The 16,479-nt window shown below is 40.8% G+C and overlaps 2 protein-coding genes across 2 annotated transcripts; both read left to right on the forward strand.

Annotated features, from left to right (window-relative positions):
• The first annotated feature begins 5,355 nt into the window (after positions 1-5,355).
• On the forward strand, positions 5,356-9,030 carry armc6 (armadillo repeat containing 6). Its single transcript, XM_058067252.1, has 7 exons — positions 5,356-5,775; positions 6,015-6,100; positions 6,182-6,752; positions 7,275-7,420; positions 7,496-7,627; positions 7,700-7,837; positions 8,031-9,030. Exons 1-7 carry the CDS (start codon positions 5,655-5,657, stop codon positions 8,241-8,243), a joined length of 1,407 nt encoding a protein of 468 aa, XP_057923235.1. The 5' UTR covers positions 5,356-5,654; the 3' UTR covers positions 8,244-9,030.
• Positions 9,031-9,203: 173 nt separating this feature from the next.
• slc25a42 (solute carrier family 25 member 42) lies at positions 9,204-15,895 on the forward strand. The gene is made up of 8 exons (XM_058068978.1): positions 9,204-9,541; positions 10,857-11,013; positions 11,300-11,414; positions 11,562-11,587; positions 11,697-11,863; positions 11,944-12,060; positions 13,753-13,904; positions 13,978-15,895. The coding sequence occupies exons 2-8, from the start codon at positions 10,936-10,938 to the stop codon at positions 14,301-14,303; spliced, it is 981 nt and encodes a 326-aa protein (XP_057924961.1). The 5' UTR covers positions 9,204-9,541; positions 10,857-10,935; the 3' UTR covers positions 14,304-15,895.
• Positions 15,896-16,479: the final 584 nt, after the last annotated feature.

Raw genomic sequence — 16,479 nt, forward strand, 5'->3', positions numbered from 1 at the left:
GAGTGTGAATGGTTGTTTGTCTATATGTGCCCTGTGATTGGCTGGCCACCAGTCCAGGGTGTACCCCGCCTCTGGCCCGAAGACAGCTGGGATAGGCTCCAGCACCCCCGCGACCCCCGTGAGGAAAAGCGGTAGTGAATGAATACAGTATTTACCTGTCATCATTTTAAATTAATAAAGCATTAAGTGTACCAATAGTTGAAGACCAGTCCAAGGTGTACCCCGCTTCTCTCCCAAAGACAGCTGGGATAAGCTCCAGCACTCCTGAGGATAAGCGGTAGAAAATGAATGAATGAATGTACTGATAAATTGGTGTTAAATGAAAGTCTATAGATTCATAATAATGGATGTAGACTAAAAATATTTCCATAACAGTGCCACTTGTCTTCTAATTTCAAGAAATGTTTGCAGAGTATCCCGTCATACTGCACAAGAAGCCACCATAAACACTGAAGTGTGAAGCAGGGGACCACCACAGTCTATCAGGTGGGGGTTGGTCTGTTTGAGTGCTTTGTCAGCTTCATTCTGTCGTCCTAAGCTTCTCTTTAGATGATGCTGTGTCATCAGGTCTGATTGTCTCCCTCCCTCTCATTTCGCTGCTCCATCTCCAGAGGCCGTTCAATTGTGTACATGCAGTGGCATCATCTCAATGTCATAATACTGCAAATAATCATTGGCTGTGAGGCCACTTTTATTACAGTATATTTTCTCAAGGGACCATACTGCAGAGATGAAACTCGGATATTATTTAGAGTAGTCGGTGCACAGCTTGCATGGCAGTATATATGTACTAGCCACTGAAAGTGACATGACAATTATTTTCTACCTAGATGGCAATACAAGTGAGTACTCGAGAGAGATGTATCTAGCATTCAGCCAAGCTTGGTGGTGATCACAAAATGGTGTGGGGCTACATGACTGCTGCTGAATTCCAACATGTACTGTGGCATCCCCCTCCCTTGGGAAACTGTGCCACATGGCAGTATTCCAACATGATAAGGAAAGCAAACACACCTCCAAGATGATCAAGTGCATTGCTGAGGTAGATGAAGGTGAAGGCGATGTAGTGGTTGAGTATGTCTTTTCCAGATTTGAACCCAATTGAACATTTGTGGCACGATAGAGGAGTGCAAGGTGTCTGACATCCCCCATCACCAACAGTGTTGTCATCATGGTGGAGTAGAAGAGGATTTCAGTAATGCGTGCAACTTTGGTGAATTCCATTCCATTCTATATTGACACTTCGCACATGTTCACTGAGAGGTGTACTTGTGTGGGTTGCAATAATGGCCACACCTTGGCCTACTGATTGGCATGTTGGCCTCACAGTCACTAAATGGATGTATGTATCCATTTGTATGTATCTCTACTTGGGCATCTCTGTCTGGAAAAAGAGGTGGACTTGCTGGCATGTTGTGGATCATTGTCCTGCTGCAGAACCCAAAGTGGTTTCAGCTTGAGGTCACAAACAGATGGCCGGACATTCGCCTAGTAGACAGCAGAATTCACGGTTCCATTTATTACAGTAAGTCTTCCGGGTCTTGAAGCAGCAAAAGAGCCCCTGTAATACTTTTACAGTAATAAACTGTTGTTGTCGATCACAGTAGGACGCTGTGGAATAACAGTTTGAAGCTGGCAACTCTAGCTGCCAGTAAGTGTACTGTAATTTAACAGGAAAATGTGTTACAGTGACATGTTTTTCCAAGATGGAAACCACCACTGAACAAAAACAACATTGGGGATTATTTTTAGAAATCAGAAAATAAGAAATCAGAAGGGAGGAAAACACTTTTTCACACAACTGTATTTGTGTATTTCTATATTTTGGACAAAAATCAAAGCCTACTGTCGGTTGTTGGCCAAACTGGACATTACCCCCCACCGACATGGACTTTATTTGACATTGAAGTCTGAGAAATTTGCATTTTTGGTGTCCATCCGTGCCTGCTTGAAATTTCTACTTGTTCCTTTCAATAAAGTGAGTGTCGATTAACCATATCTTCATCATTCTCTCAATGTCCAGCAAAAGATACAGTATTTTATATCGACACAAAACATCGCCCCAGCATGCTTTGCTGTAGTTAGTTGGATTGTCTTGTGCTTTTTTAAGGTGTTATTTTATACAGACAAGATGGAATAGATAAAGTACTGCTGTGTTTAGTCATGTACAGTTAAATTATTTGGACTTTTGGTCTGAATCAGGCACCCTTATTAAAAATGGGTGTGAATTTCATGCTACAGTATGTACAATATTTATTTAAAATCAAAATGCCAGAGTAGTTTATTCTTTCAGTATAAACTCATCGCTTACCTATCAAACCGCTCTAAAGGTCTGCAAGGCAGGCCAACTCAATGCTATTTTCCAAACAGTTCCATGGGGCTGGGAAAAATTGCAGCGTGGGCCAGATTTTGCCGTAATGTAATATGATATTATGTAATATCACTGTATACAATAATAATAATAATAATAATAATTCATTCATTCATTTTCTACGGCTTATCCTCACGAGGGTCGTGGGGGTGCTGGAGCCTATCCCAACTGTCTTCGGGCGAGAGGTGAGGTACACCCTGGACTGGTCGCCAGCCAATCACAGGGCACATATAGACAAACAACCATTCACACTCACATTCATACCTATGGACAATTTGGAGTGGCCAATTAACCTAGCATGTTTTTTGGAATGTGGGAGGAAACCGGAGTACCCGGAGAAAACCCACGCATGCACGGGGAGAACATGCAAACTCCACACAGAGATGGCCGAGGGTGGGATTGAACCCTGGTCTCCTAGTTGTGAGTTCTGTGCTCTTAATAATAATAATAATAATAATAATAATAATAATAATAATAATAATAATAATAATAATAATAATAATAATAATAATAATTTAAAGCTCAATACTGTAAATTAGTAATTCACACTCAAATCAGCAAATAAACTGCAAAAGCTTCCTGTAACTGGTCTCTTAATTGAACGCCTGAAGTCAATAACTTTTGATATTCCAATTTATTGAAATGTATATCTTGTCTTTTATCTTTTCTATCTATGTCCTTTTAGCAAGTTGTAGTGGTTCATACTGAGATCTTTTACACTATTGTGTCTTGAATGCTCCTGAATGAGTCAAACAAACCTCGAACATGAAAAAAAAAACCTATTAGTGTTCGGAAACACAAAACAAAAAATGTGTTCATGGCTTTGGTGATGAGATCCTTGAAAAGTGCCCCAACATTTAGAGAGTGAGTAATGCATCTCTATGGTGGACAAAATAACAGGAAGAACTGGAAATGTAACACAATAAAATACCACTTAAGTAAACTTTAAATAGTGTGAGGGGAATGTTACATAAATGCAGTTTCCATATGATTTATATTATTCATAATTAATTATAACAAAAAAAACTTAGTATGTTTTTATATTCCATAGAGATTTTCTTAAATAAAAAATATAGGGGACTATGAAGCTATATGTCAAAACATGGAGAAGTTATCTAATTGTTCCTAATCAGGTTCATATCCCCTCCAGAAAAAGGGGGTAAAAACAAGGATACTCCAGCCTCTCTCTCCCTCTGAGGAGGCCTAATGGCGGCCAGCAGCAACTACATGACAGCGTCAACTTAATCCTCATTAAGCAGTAACAATGCAGGAAGTGGCTGCTGCAGTCACGACCAGGCCTGGCTCACTATTTGGCAGGAAATGACTCCACTCGGCTGCGTCCAAGAAAAAAAACCCTCCAAGCAGTCCCAGAAGTTGAAACTCATGACGAAGACGAGTCTCCACCTCCTGGTGACGGCTGCTGGACCAGATAAGAGAAACATCATATGATGACGACATGTGATACGCAGTCATATAGATGTCATTATTTGACATTTAAATCAGCGGTAATGGACATAACAAAAATAGATTTATTAATTAATAACAGTTGCATATTGCATAATAGTGAATATGAATTTCTCTGTTGTCTTTATCCATCTCAATAATAGATTTTGTCTCTCGACATTAATCTTGTTTATCATATTAAATTATATTTCAGCATTGAAGCCATTTAGGCCAATTAAAACACAGTTAAACAGTTGTTCTGTGGATGTAAAACCATAATCTTTATCATCTACTTGCAGGTTATTGCATGAATTATGCAACATATTGTAATTACATTTAACTGAAATGCAGATTTTCTAATGTGAGGCGTGCATAGTAGTAGCCTGCATTATTTTTATTTATTTAAATGGTTATCCCGAGTTGTCATAGCAACAATAAAATCCCCCGTGACAACCGCTGAAGGCATGCAGACTACACGAATGAATGTGAGCTGATTTATTGTGTGTTATAATAATTGATTAAAATTTTTGGTTATACAATTTGGATAATTATATACAGTACATGCAACAGATCGTCTGAGAATCCACCAAAAACTGCAGATCTACAGTTATTTTCAGACATTATGGTATCTGTTATTTTATTAAAACATATTTTCTGCTGTGAAAGGTGGCACAGTTAACTTTTTTTTGAGAAATTAATGAAAACCTTGATTATTTAAAATACACGTACTGTACCTGCATGAGTCACATCATTAGGTCCACCAGCCAAGTGTAAAAATATAAGTTATTGTGGTATAGTGGCATAGTAAATATCTCACTGTGCAGCTTACCTTAGCTGTACTGTACATGTTTTAATTTTATTACTTCACTATTTTTATATTTTGTTTTGTTGTCGACCACAACAGGAACCTGGTGCTCACTATTAAATGGTAAACAATGACAGTGCGTATGTTCCCATTATTGAGCCTTAACATTACCCTCGGGCATTCATGAATGTTTTCATAAGGCTTGTTTGACAAAAACATCACTCTAGATGCTTAAAGGTTTTGCATGTCAGCAAATTTACAGCACTTTCAGTGACCTCAGAGGGTCAGTTTAAAGCCTGTACATTTTAAGTGAAGCGGAAATGTAATTGTTGTAGTTTTGGTTTCATTTCTCCACAATAGTCCTGCATATGCAGCGTCTGAAGAGGGAGCGCTTTACTCAGAACTGTCGCACATCTCAATATGATTAAACACTGCAGTGCCAAGGTTTTTTTGTAAAAAACAAAACAAAACAATACAATACAATTGTCGCTTAATAGGTGTACCTTTAAAAAGTACTCGATGAATTTGCATGTTTCCTCCATGTGTCAAAAAGTGAGGCTTCACCTAATGAACCATATTATTCGCCCATCTTTACTAACATATGAGGAAATAATACAATACTAACAAACTAAAATAATATTTGTCTTTACATGTCTTTAAATTAAACATTTAAGGCATGTGGAACTGTATTACGAAAACCTATGTTTCTACCGTGCAGATAATTGTGTGGGACTGTTTTGCGCAGGCGGCAATTCATCAAAACGGGCCGGCAGAATTTACGTAGAGTTTACAATTTTAAAGACTCTAGATCGAGTACGTAAATGCCGTAAATAAACACCGGTGGTCCCTTCATTGATAATAGTGCGGGAAGGCAGCCATAGGGCAGTAACGACGACGTTGTTTTGTTATCAAAACCAACGTTAGCAGCGCCATTACGAGATAGCTACATTGTTTTCAGCGGCAATCTTCAAGAAGCGACGGTATTTTTTGTAAAGGCGTGTCACGCTTCCATTTAAAGGTACAATAACAAGTAAAATGGCTGTACGGAGAATCACCCAGGAAACGTTCGATACTGCGGTGAGGGAAAACATCGACGAGTTTGAGATGGATCCTGACGAGGCTTTGAGGGAAGCTGTAGAGCAGTTTCAGTCTCAAGGTACTGTATTGTAGAAAGGACGGAGAAGCATGAACACACGGGATGACGCCCCACCTTTCAAATTCCATCTTTATTACGAAGCTGAATGTGGATTGATTGATTCATGCTCATATGGGTTGTTTAAACGATGCACTTGCATCTGTAATAGATGTCAGTCGTTTGCTATGCTGTTGTGCATATACCTGTATATGTGGTCATTTGTTATGACTGAGAGGCCGATTGTTGATGTATACATGCAGGTGTGGACCTCAGCTGTATTGTAAAGGCTGTACCCGCTGTGCCATCTGAGGACAAACAACAAGAGAAAACCCATGAGATCTTAAAGGTATGTCCTTTACACACTACTCGTACTGTATGCTGTATCTGTCCTCGGCCATGTTTACCATCATGATTGTTCCACTTACAGGCATTGGAGTCCCTCCGTATCGCAAAAGACTCTGCTGGCATTACCAAAGTGGCAGCAGATCTAAAGTGTTTCACCGAGCAATGTTTACTTGGATTTGCTCAAAGGTACCTGGCGGCCCAGAAAGACGCTTACCCCATCATCCTTTCCTACTGTAAAAAGAGTGTTGGAGACCAGGAAGCAGCATTGGCTGCTCTGTGCGCACTGGCTGCACTGACCGACGGACAACCGGACTTGTTAGATGCAGACGGACAATGCTTCCTTTTGGATATTCTCAAGAAGTACAGGGCTGATTCGGGTGTGACGCGAGCCGCCCTCTCCACCGTGCGTCACTGCTGTCTGAAACACGAGCAGAACAGACAGGATTTGGTCAAAGCAGGCGTCCTGCCTCTGATGACTGACGCCGTCAAACAGCATATCGGCTGCGCTGAGGTGGTCAAGGAGGCCTCTGCAGCTCTCAGGGTCATGACCTTTGATGATGATGTCCGGGTTACATTTGGGCATGCTCACGAGCATGCCAAGAGTATTGTTCTTGAACATAATGGGCTCAAGGTCTTAATAGAGTCTGCAAAAGGTAAGACCAGTTCATTCCTGCAATGAAGAACCAACACACAAACACATTTTCTCATAGGAAATAATAAAATTTGATCTGTGGTGAGCATAAAACCGTTTTTTAAAGTAACATTCATAACTCATACATGTGCAAAATGTTGTACTTATCAAGATGAAGGCATCCCTAACATTCTTAATACAGATGTGCTCATACAAGTGTAACAACAAGTCATTTTTGCATCATAACTACAAAAAAACTACATCTGACAGCAACACAAATGTAATTTGGCTTTTGGTTACTGCGAATAGCATTAGCTGTCTGGTCTTGTTTGGAAAAAAGTGTTACAAAAGCCAAAGAAAAAGGAAAATGCCCAGAAGTAGCATGATCCTGCATATTTTTGTGGCATGTTCCCAAAAATGTAACAACCTCTGGGAATTTCCAGTTTTGAGGTTCCAGTGTATGCACCATGTCTTGTTATTGCATGTTTTCAATAGATGTTTGACTTGTTAAGAATAGTAATAATGGTTATCTTTCTACCCTCAGCTCATAATGACAATATCTCTGTCTTGAGTGAGCTGTGCGCCACCTTGTCCCGTTTGGCCGTCAGGAACGAGTTCTGCCAAGACATATGTGACCTGGGAGGGCTGAAACTCATTATGACGCTGCTTGCAGACAGCTATGAGTCACCGGTATTGAAAGCCACAAAAGGTTTTTGTCCATAAATCTCCCAACCATTGTCACTGAGCTGGTTTTTGCCCTTGCAGGAGTTGGTTCGGCAGGTCCTGAGCGCAATACGAGCCATCGCTGGAAATGATGATGTAAAAGATGCTGTTGTTAAAGCGGGTGGAGTCCAGCTCATCGTCATCGCCATGAACAGACACCAGTCAAATTCCTCGGTAGGTTGTGTGGCCTCGATGTGAATGCCGTGCCACTCTGTGTGAGCTTGCAGTTTTTATGCACTCCTGCAGGTGTGTGAGCAGGGCTGCGCGTGCCTTTCTGTCCTTGCTTTACGTAAACCCAACAACTGCAAGGTCATCATGGAGGAAGGAGGTGCCTTAGCTGCTGTACAGGCTATGAAGGCTCACACTGATGCTGTGAATGTGCAGGTAAGCCCCATTCCTATATAGTGGAGAAAATAAGAATTTGAACCCCTGCTGAGTTTGTCAGGTTACTACATTACAAAGATACAGTATGAGCAGTCCAGAAATGTTACTGTAGTTTCATTCTAACAGAGAAAAGGCCAATGTAAAAAGCATCTTTCCATATTTTATGTCTCAAATTTTTCACATTTATGACCAGAAACAGGCATGCATGCTGTTGAGGAACCTGGTGTCGCGTCAGCCCAACTACAGCCAACTGATTCTGGACATGGGAGTGGAGGCACTCATAGCGCAGGCACTACGAAACCATCACGACTGCAGCGATGCCGCTAAAGCTGCCCTCAGGGATCTGGGCTGCCAGGTGGAGCTACGAGAGCTGTGGACTGGCAAACGCGGCGGCATCACCAACTGAAAAAAGTGGAGAGGAGAGCTTATGGTGAAAGGTCTTGTATTCAATCAAGCAAAACCCACTCTGAGGGAATAGCTTTTAGGTGCAAGCACAATGAGGACACTTACAATATAACCATCTCTGTTGGTTAATTGGTGACTCCAAATTGTCCATAGGTATGAATGTGAGTGTGAATGGTTGTTTGTCTATATGTGCCCTGTGATTGGCTGGCGACCAGTCCAGGGTGGGGTCCAGCCTCTCGCCCAAAGACAGCTGGGATAGACTCCAGCACCCCAACCCCCCCGCGACCCTCGTGAGGATAAGCGGTCAAAAATGAATGAATGAATGAATGTTTTAATATGATTGTTATGTGACCATGCAATTGTAGAATCAACTCAATTAAACTCCCATTTATGTGCACATGAGACTAAAACAGTAGTCATACAAGACCCTGCTTAAATTTATGTTTTGACAAGACCAAAAAGCTTGTACATGTTTTATTTTGATATATTGTTTACAGATATTATATGTAACACGTAAGCTGGCACACAAAAAATGTGCTACACACATTCATTGTCCGCTATGCAAATTGCATTGTTCTGCAACACACCTCCGGAATGACAGTGCTAGGTTTTTACAATATTTTTTTATAATAATTTATTCTCGTTTGATGAAGCATTCCCCTATAAAAATCATGTTATGTGTTGTTTTCTTTATTTGTGGATGGAATTTCCTTATTTGCCTTTTCCTTGAATGGATGAATGGATTGTCTTATAATTTGTTGTGCTGTGAATAAACTAAAACTGTAAGCCTACAGTACAAACACAAATGCTTATTCTTTGACGTCAAACTGGTCAGAAATCAATTTTCCAAAGTAATCTTATCGTAAATTCTTGGACATCTGAGACGCCCCTCGAGCTAGCCTATCTTTACGCTCCGCGTCACTTTAAGACTTCATTTCCCATAATGCATGGGTACTCGTCCTTGTCAAACCTCGCGCACAGGCGGGGGGTAGTTGTGACAAGAACAGCAACAGCAACAGCGTGGACGACATGTCAGCCAGTCATAGACACTAATTTGCGAGTGAATGACAGAATCAGTCGAATGTTACTGTATTTATTGCTGTAGTTAGTTTATTTTCATCGCGACGCATTTCTTGTGTTTAAAAATATATATAGACGGAAGCAGTTGTGTAGCAGCAAGCTAACGGCTAGCGAGCGTTAACTCAGCTAATGTTTGGCTAACTTTAAGCAAAGAGAAGTCTGGGAATTTCACTGGAAACGTTGGAAGCGTTGGAATTTGCCCTGTTGGTGTCACTTCAGGTAAGCAGTGTCACATTTATGCTGAAAAGTAAGCAAATAATTGAATTAACGTGACAAAACTTCAAAGTACTGTGACATTTGAGCTGAGTAAGCTAGTTTGTGTAGAAATCTTATTTAATTCAACCAGAATTGTAGTTAATTTCCCTTATTATATGCCCTTGCATATATACATACACTGATATTAATGCAACACTAGCACACTAAAACAATAGAACACAGTGCAATGATCACTAACATTACACAAGTATGTATTCATGCATGCTTGCATTCTCCTGCAGTTTGAATAATTGATGTTTGCTCTGCTGTGTCAGGAAGTAATAGGACCATAATACTGTATGTTGAGTAGTGGGTAACTGCTGCAGATTCATTATCAGTGGAGGAAGTTTGTAAGTGATAAGCACAAGCAAGCTGGTGTGAGTGAGGACAGTTATTGAGGTGAAAGGAGATATGTCCAAAATAGGGTCCTTTTGTATTATTTGATGTAGCTTTGATGTTTTATTGCAGAATGTACAACATAAAGTGTATTTGTTAGTACCTTTTTATTCTTCATCTTTTCCTATTCCTGCCAATGTACTGAGCAGCCATGACAGGCATGAACCATTTCTGGTTCACTGGTCATCATTGCATTCTTCCTGCATGGTCACTAAGCTGAAGTCTTGCAGTCCTGTGAGTTATGCAACCTTTTGAGACATATCTCCCCCCACAATTTTGATTCATTTTGAAATTGTGGAACATATTCAATGTTCCACTGCATTCAGTATCTTAGTAACAACATTGATAATTGACTGTGAAACTTGTGTTCAACAATCACGCTGTAAGCCTGAGGGTTTGAAGGTCATACAAATCAGTTATTGCAAAGTAAAATGATTAGCTCACCACCAAATAAAATTCCAGACCTCATTGCCTGTGAAGAAAGTTACTGGACCCCATGCAATGTTCTTGGGTTTTTTTTCTTTCTCCAAATGCCACTAACTTGTTTAAAAAGTGTAACCTGAGCACATGAGTGAAGTAATCTTTGTTGTTGCCTTAGCTGGGCTCCAGTAAAAACCTTTCACCTACTGTACAGGTCAGCAGCTGTACTCTTCAGGGGATATTCTGGGATGCAACTTTTGCCAGGTGGCTTAAAAGTATCTGGGTAGTATTTGTTTTAGCCCTGTTTATCCAAGTGAGTGTTTCCAAACAATAACTGTATCACTGAAATAATTGCTGATAGCATACACCCCAATAATGCAGACAACAACTGGCAAGAAAGTGCATTGATTGTTTGTCAATAGGTAATTTGTATTTTATTCCTTTTTGACTTCAACTCTTTTAGCCTCCAGAGTAAGTGCTGCTGCCCCCTAGTGTTTGGATTTATGAGTGCGCGCCGAGGCAGCAGAGCATAGTGCTCAGGTATGGGGAGTGGAGTCCATGAGAAACGTCTGTCACTCACTAAGGAAGATGGGCTGCCACAGGCCTCCACTCAGGCAGAAGTGAGTTATGATGAGTTTATTTTCCATTAAAACTACACTATATAGGGTGACATTAAGGGGCCCCACGCAGTCTTTTGAGCATGCAATATCTTTATTGCAAATGTTTGAATAGTTCTGTTATCGGCCATGCTGCTTAAATTACTGTGTTTGTTCATCTTCATTAGACAAGTACGTTGGTGCATGATATTCCATTAGTTGTTTTTTGCCTGCTGTTATTTAATCATCTACAGCAATACAAACACAACACAGTCGAAAAATTTAAAGTGACCCCTTCTTTGCTGCACAGAGCATGAAGCAGAAGACTCCCTCTGTCATCACCACACTCTTCTCGGGGGCTTTTGCAGGCGCTGTGGCCAAGACAGCTGTCGCTCCATTGGACAGGACTAAAATCATCTTCCAAGGCAAGCTGTATACTGGGCTGGTCTAAATGTGGAACGTGTTTTAAATTTAGACTATAGGGGGATTGAATACCCACATAGACGACACTAGTTTATAGCAATGCAATGCAATGCAATGCAGAGTATTAACTGGGTGTTTTGTTTTTCCAGTGTCTTCAGCGAGATTCTCTGCCAAAGTAGGTTTGAGTTGATCACTGCATATTTACCACCTATGTAAGACCACGGTCAAGCAGTTTTGACTAAACCTTTTGTTCTAAGTGTTGAACTATTCCCTTTGCATGGCAGGAGGCCTACAGGGTAATCTACCGCACATACCTGAAGGATGGCTTCCTCAGTCTGTGGAGGGGCAACTCCGCCACCATGGTGCGGGTCATCCCGTATGCCGCCATCCAGTTCTGTGCTCACGAGCAGTACAAAAGTCTCCTGGGGGACTACTACGGCTTCCAGGGAAAGTGAGTGTCATACCAGACTAAACACACATAGTTTATTTATTACAACTATGTAGTCATAAGATTCCTTTTGTCTCCTCCAGGGCCCTACCTCCACTCCCGAGGTTACTGGCTGGATCCATGGCAGGCACCACTGCCACCATGTTGACATATCCTCTGGATATGGTGCGAGCTCGGATGGCTGTGACACCAAAGGAAATGTAAGCCCACTTTTAATTGTGTGTGAAGTCACGCTAACAGCTAAAGAACGTTTGGATCGTGTGAGTGCATTGTTGCGTGCCCAGGAGCAATTCGTAATACATTATAAATTACATACAAAAATTCTAAATCATCCAGAAGTGAAACCCACAACAACGCTCATGCTTGTAATAACCTCACTTGATACTGCGTTTGTGGTTGACAGCGGCAACCACTCACAAAGTATATCATTAGAACGACTCCACATAAGACTGTAAATATTCCTTAGAGTCATTCAAATTACAGTAATAGAGCAGAATAGAATGAGTCATTTCACTAATGCAATTGCCAGTCTTGCGCGTGATGACAGTGGCAAGCTTTTAAGCAAAATAAGTAATCAGAAGGACTCCAAGTAAGACTGGAAATAGCGCACTAAGTCAGAGAAATTGCTGTAAATACAACAGAATGCAGTGTTTGTTGGACAAACCAAAGTATTGTGGGAAGAGTGATAAAAAAGAGTGACGGCGACCGTAATAAAATATATAATACAGTCGTCTCTCGCTACATTACAGAAATTTGAACATCACTACCTTGCGTTAATGCGGGTTTTCACTAATTAATTAATTAATTAATAATCATTGTTTCATGGTTGACTATGACTTATTATTATTCATTCATTTTCTACCGCTTTTTCCTCACAAGGGTCGCGGGGGTGCTGGAGCCTATCCTAGCTGTCTTTGGGTGATAGGCGGGGTACACCCTGGACTGGTTGTCAGCCAATCACAGGGCACATATAGACAAACAACCATTCACACTCACATTCATACCTATGGACAATTTAGAGTCGGCAATTAACCTAGCATGTTTTTGGAATGTGGGAGGAAACCGGAGTACCCGGAGAAAACCCACGCATGCACGGGGAGAACATGCATGACCTATTATTCGTTAAAAAATATTCAGTACTGTGTTTTCCCCATGCATGTGTGGGTTTTCTCCGGGTACTCCGGTTTCCTCCCACATTCCAAAAACATGCTAGGTTAATTGGCGACCCCAAATTGTACATAGGTATGAATGTGAGTGTGAATGGTTGTTTGTCTATATGTGCCCTGTGATTGGCTGGCGACCAGTCCAGGGTGTACCCTGCCTCTCGCCCAAAGACGGCTAGGATAGGCTCCAGCACGCCCGTGACCCTCGTGAGGATAAGTGATATAGAAAATGAATGAATGAATGAACTATTAGCCATGGATGAAGAGTCTCACATGACTTAGTGGGGAATAAAGTTCTCCTCTCATTCCATTATGTTTTTGGCTTCTTACTTTGTCCTTCTTCCCCACTTTGAAACCTATTCTTAAGCTAACTAGGCTGCTCTGTATATTGCTCTTGTTAAAGCAGCGGCCGTCTCTTGTGTAACTTCAGAGATCCCGTAGCCTGCGCATAAGCGGTGTGGAATGTGGTGTAAACAAAGCCAGTAGTGTTGTCGGTTTGTATGTTTATGTATGGCAGATTAATGTTAGACTGCTTGTCCTATGAGGGTGGATGATAGACTGATGTCCTAACCCTAATATTTTTTTGGAGTTGGCGTTACTTTTTTTATTGCCTGAGTGTCTTATAAGATGGGCCTACTGCTGTATGAAATGAAATCAACATCGATAAGTCCTGCTGTATGCAAATTAGACAATGATGTCACTGAGCCCTGGCATGCCCTTTGTGTGAAGGTACAGCAACATCCTGCATGTATTCGTAAGGATCTCTCGGGAGGAGGGGCTAAAGACACTGTATCGAGGTTTTGCCCCCACCATACTAGGCGTGGTTCCCTATGCGGGGCTCAGCTTCTTTACCTATGAGACGCTGAAGAAGCTTCATGCAGGTAGAGTATGAACACGTAGACGTCCACGAATGGCTTTTTCATTGTAACTTTTATATTTACCTCCCCCGTAAAGAAAACAGTGGCCGCCCAGAGCCTTACTCTTATGAACGTCTGGCCTTTGGGGCCTGTGCGGGCCTCATTGGTCAGTCTGCGTCTTACCCCTTGGATGTGGTACGGCGGCGCATGCAGACGGCAGGCGTCACGGGTCACACGTACGGCACCATCCTGGGCACCATCAAGGAAATCATGTCGGAGGAGGGGGTCATCAGAGGACTCTTCAAAGGCCTCAGTATGAACTGGGTCAAAGGGCCCATTGCGGTGGGAATCAGCTTCACTACCTTTGACCTCACTGAGATTCTTCTGAGCAAGCTCCGTGAGATGGGTTACACATCTCGGTAATGGCGGGGAGACGGGAGTGGCTGATAGGATCTTGTGGCGAGAGTGTGTGAGGAGCATATGCCAATCAAAACACACATACTCATATGGGGTAAGCGTGTCGTCATACATGATGTGTATGTGACGTCCACACTGTCACGTGCTTCAAAGTGCAATATGATCTGTAGTTTTTTTTTAATCCTTACTTAATTATAACTGACACGGGTGACAGACACACACACTCTTACTGCTGCCTTGTGGACGTGAACTAACGCCTTCCAATGCAATGTAGGCTGCCATTTATTTACTATCCACTTAATGGTCTAATGTGTGATATTAACACATAAATGTGATTTATTAAAGACATATAAAAGTGGATTAATGAGATATTGACTGGAAAATGTCCCTCCAGTTCAGCCCAAAGTGATGTAAGGATTGTAAGGATGAACTATGAAATGATGCCAGTGACAGTGAAATGAAAGTGTATATTGATGTTTGCTAGGACAATAGCAAGCATTTTGCGGTTTTTACATTTTAAATCCCTTCCGCACAAACATTTCTAGAAGCTCTGTAATGCATTTGATTGCATCACAGTAACTTGTAATTCTTGAATTGTATTTCCACTAATGCTCCCAATGGTTGCGCTATAAGTGAGCTGAAGTTTCACTTTTTGACAAAATTAATGCAGAGGACAATGTATTAAATATCATCAGTTTTTGTTACTTTAATAACATAGTAGTTAACTTTGGGTCATAATTCAAATAACTCTTCATTCGGATTTTATCTCAACATGTCATATTTGGGTGCCGTATTGTTTTAAAGGCAAACTGTTGTCTGATAGTTGAGCAGCAGAGGGCAGCAAAGTGTCATAAACCGATGAGGCAATCGTAACTTGTGAACAGAATAAACACCCCCCTCAGATATTTATATATCTATGTATGGCTCTATATTAATATATTTAAGTAGAAACACAAATTGTTTTATAACAATAGCCATGTTTGTTGAAAGAATTGAGATGGAAGCTCTCACAAGTAGTACAAAAGTGGCTGCAATAGCTTGATGGTGCCTTGTACTGTGGGACTTCATGTCTTCTTTGTCAGCTACCAGTGCCGCTAATTTCTTATTCCATTGGATGTCCAATGTATGGACAAGTATGGCCTACTTGGGGGAGCCGCAAGCTGGCTCGACATCTCAGTAGCGATTCTTTTGAATGAAAAGTGCCTGACAAGGAATAGTAAGTGTTTTACTATGACTGAGCTACTGTACTAACCTTTCTGGAAGGTATTTTCTTGGATGTTACTGATCATTCAGCTATTTCAGATGGTTTGTTAGCAATGTGTTTCTTCTGTTGTGAGTGTATGGAGTACACGTTCATGTACTTTTACATGTATTCAATGAGTTGTAGTTATGTGGGTTTTAATTGCAATTAATAAACCACATGTTTGTGTCTAGTCTTGATGAAGACGTTCTTGCAAAATGGAAAATCCTAATTTCAATTTGCTGATTAATAGTATTGTTTGTCACGCATGGTTACAACTATAACAAATGACCTTGTGTTGCGTGCACATTTGTTTTGTAAATGTCAAATAAAATTGGATATTGTCTCCTGCTGTAAATATTTTCTTCCTTTAAAGTCTATAGTTTGAGTATTTCACATAAATTAATTCCATGTAGACGACAAAAGTCTGTACAGTACGTCATTTTATTCGGTGATGGTGTAATGACATAAAACAGCCACACGGCAGAACCCTAGGCTTGTAAATAAATGTCCGTCCTGTAGTTCCACAAATTGCCAATAGATGGCAATACAAGCCCATTATGGGGCTGATTGACCTGCGAGCAGCTTGAACTTGACCATGAACTCAAAAATGCACAAAAGACTAATATTAGAACTAATATAGAAATTAAGTTTGCATTAATTTTATATAGATCTTAGATTGCAAAATAAAAATAGTCTTAAGTGTGAAGTCTGATTTTTCATGATTTGTGACATAGGAATCAATTAAAAGACAGAAAGGGACTAATTAGAATGTGAAGGCGGGCAGGATGGAGGGAATGAGCCAGAAGGTGGTTGCTATGGATACTTGCTAGATGCTAGAAGGAGGCGGTGTCATTTAGCATGTATTCAGATGGACTCCTGTCTCTCTTTCTATTTTTTGCGTATCTTTTGTTAAAGCATATGAATTTATTGTTTATTTGA

The sequence above is a fragment of the Doryrhamphus excisus genome, chromosome 3 (genome assembly GCF_030265055.1).
Source record: "Doryrhamphus excisus isolate RoL2022-K1 chromosome 3, RoL_Dexc_1.0, whole genome shotgun sequence".
NCBI lineage: Eukaryota > Metazoa > Chordata > Actinopteri > Syngnathiformes > Syngnathidae > Doryrhamphus > Doryrhamphus excisus.

What these genes read in the sequence shown, in the direction of transcription:
- armc6 (XM_058067252.1), top strand. Translation starts at nt 5,655, where the DNA reads ATGGCTGTACGGAGAATCACCCAGGAAACGTTCGATACTGCGGTGAGG. An exon ending in CAGACAGCTATGAGTCACCG is followed by an intron (nt 7,421 to 7,495) that starts GTATTGAAAGCC and finishes TTGCCCTTGCAG; the next exon opens with GAGTTGGTTCGGCAGGTCCT. An exon ending in CTGATGCTGTGAATGTGCAG is followed by an intron (nt 7,838 to 8,030) that starts GTAAGCCCCATT and finishes ATTTATGACCAG; the next exon opens with AAACAGGCATGCATGCTGTT.
- slc25a42 (XM_058068978.1), top strand. Translation starts at nt 10,936, where the DNA reads ATGGGGAGTGGAGTCCATGAGAAACGTCTGTCACTCACTAAGGAAGAT. An exon ending in CAGCGAGATTCTCTGCCAAA is followed by an intron (nt 11,588 to 11,696) that starts GTAGGTTTGAGT and finishes TTTGCATGGCAG; the next exon opens with GAGGCCTACAGGGTAATCTA. An exon ending in GCTGAAGAAGCTTCATGCAG is followed by an intron (nt 13,905 to 13,977) that starts GTAGAGTATGAA and finishes TCCCCCGTAAAG; the next exon opens with AAAACAGTGGCCGCCCAGAG.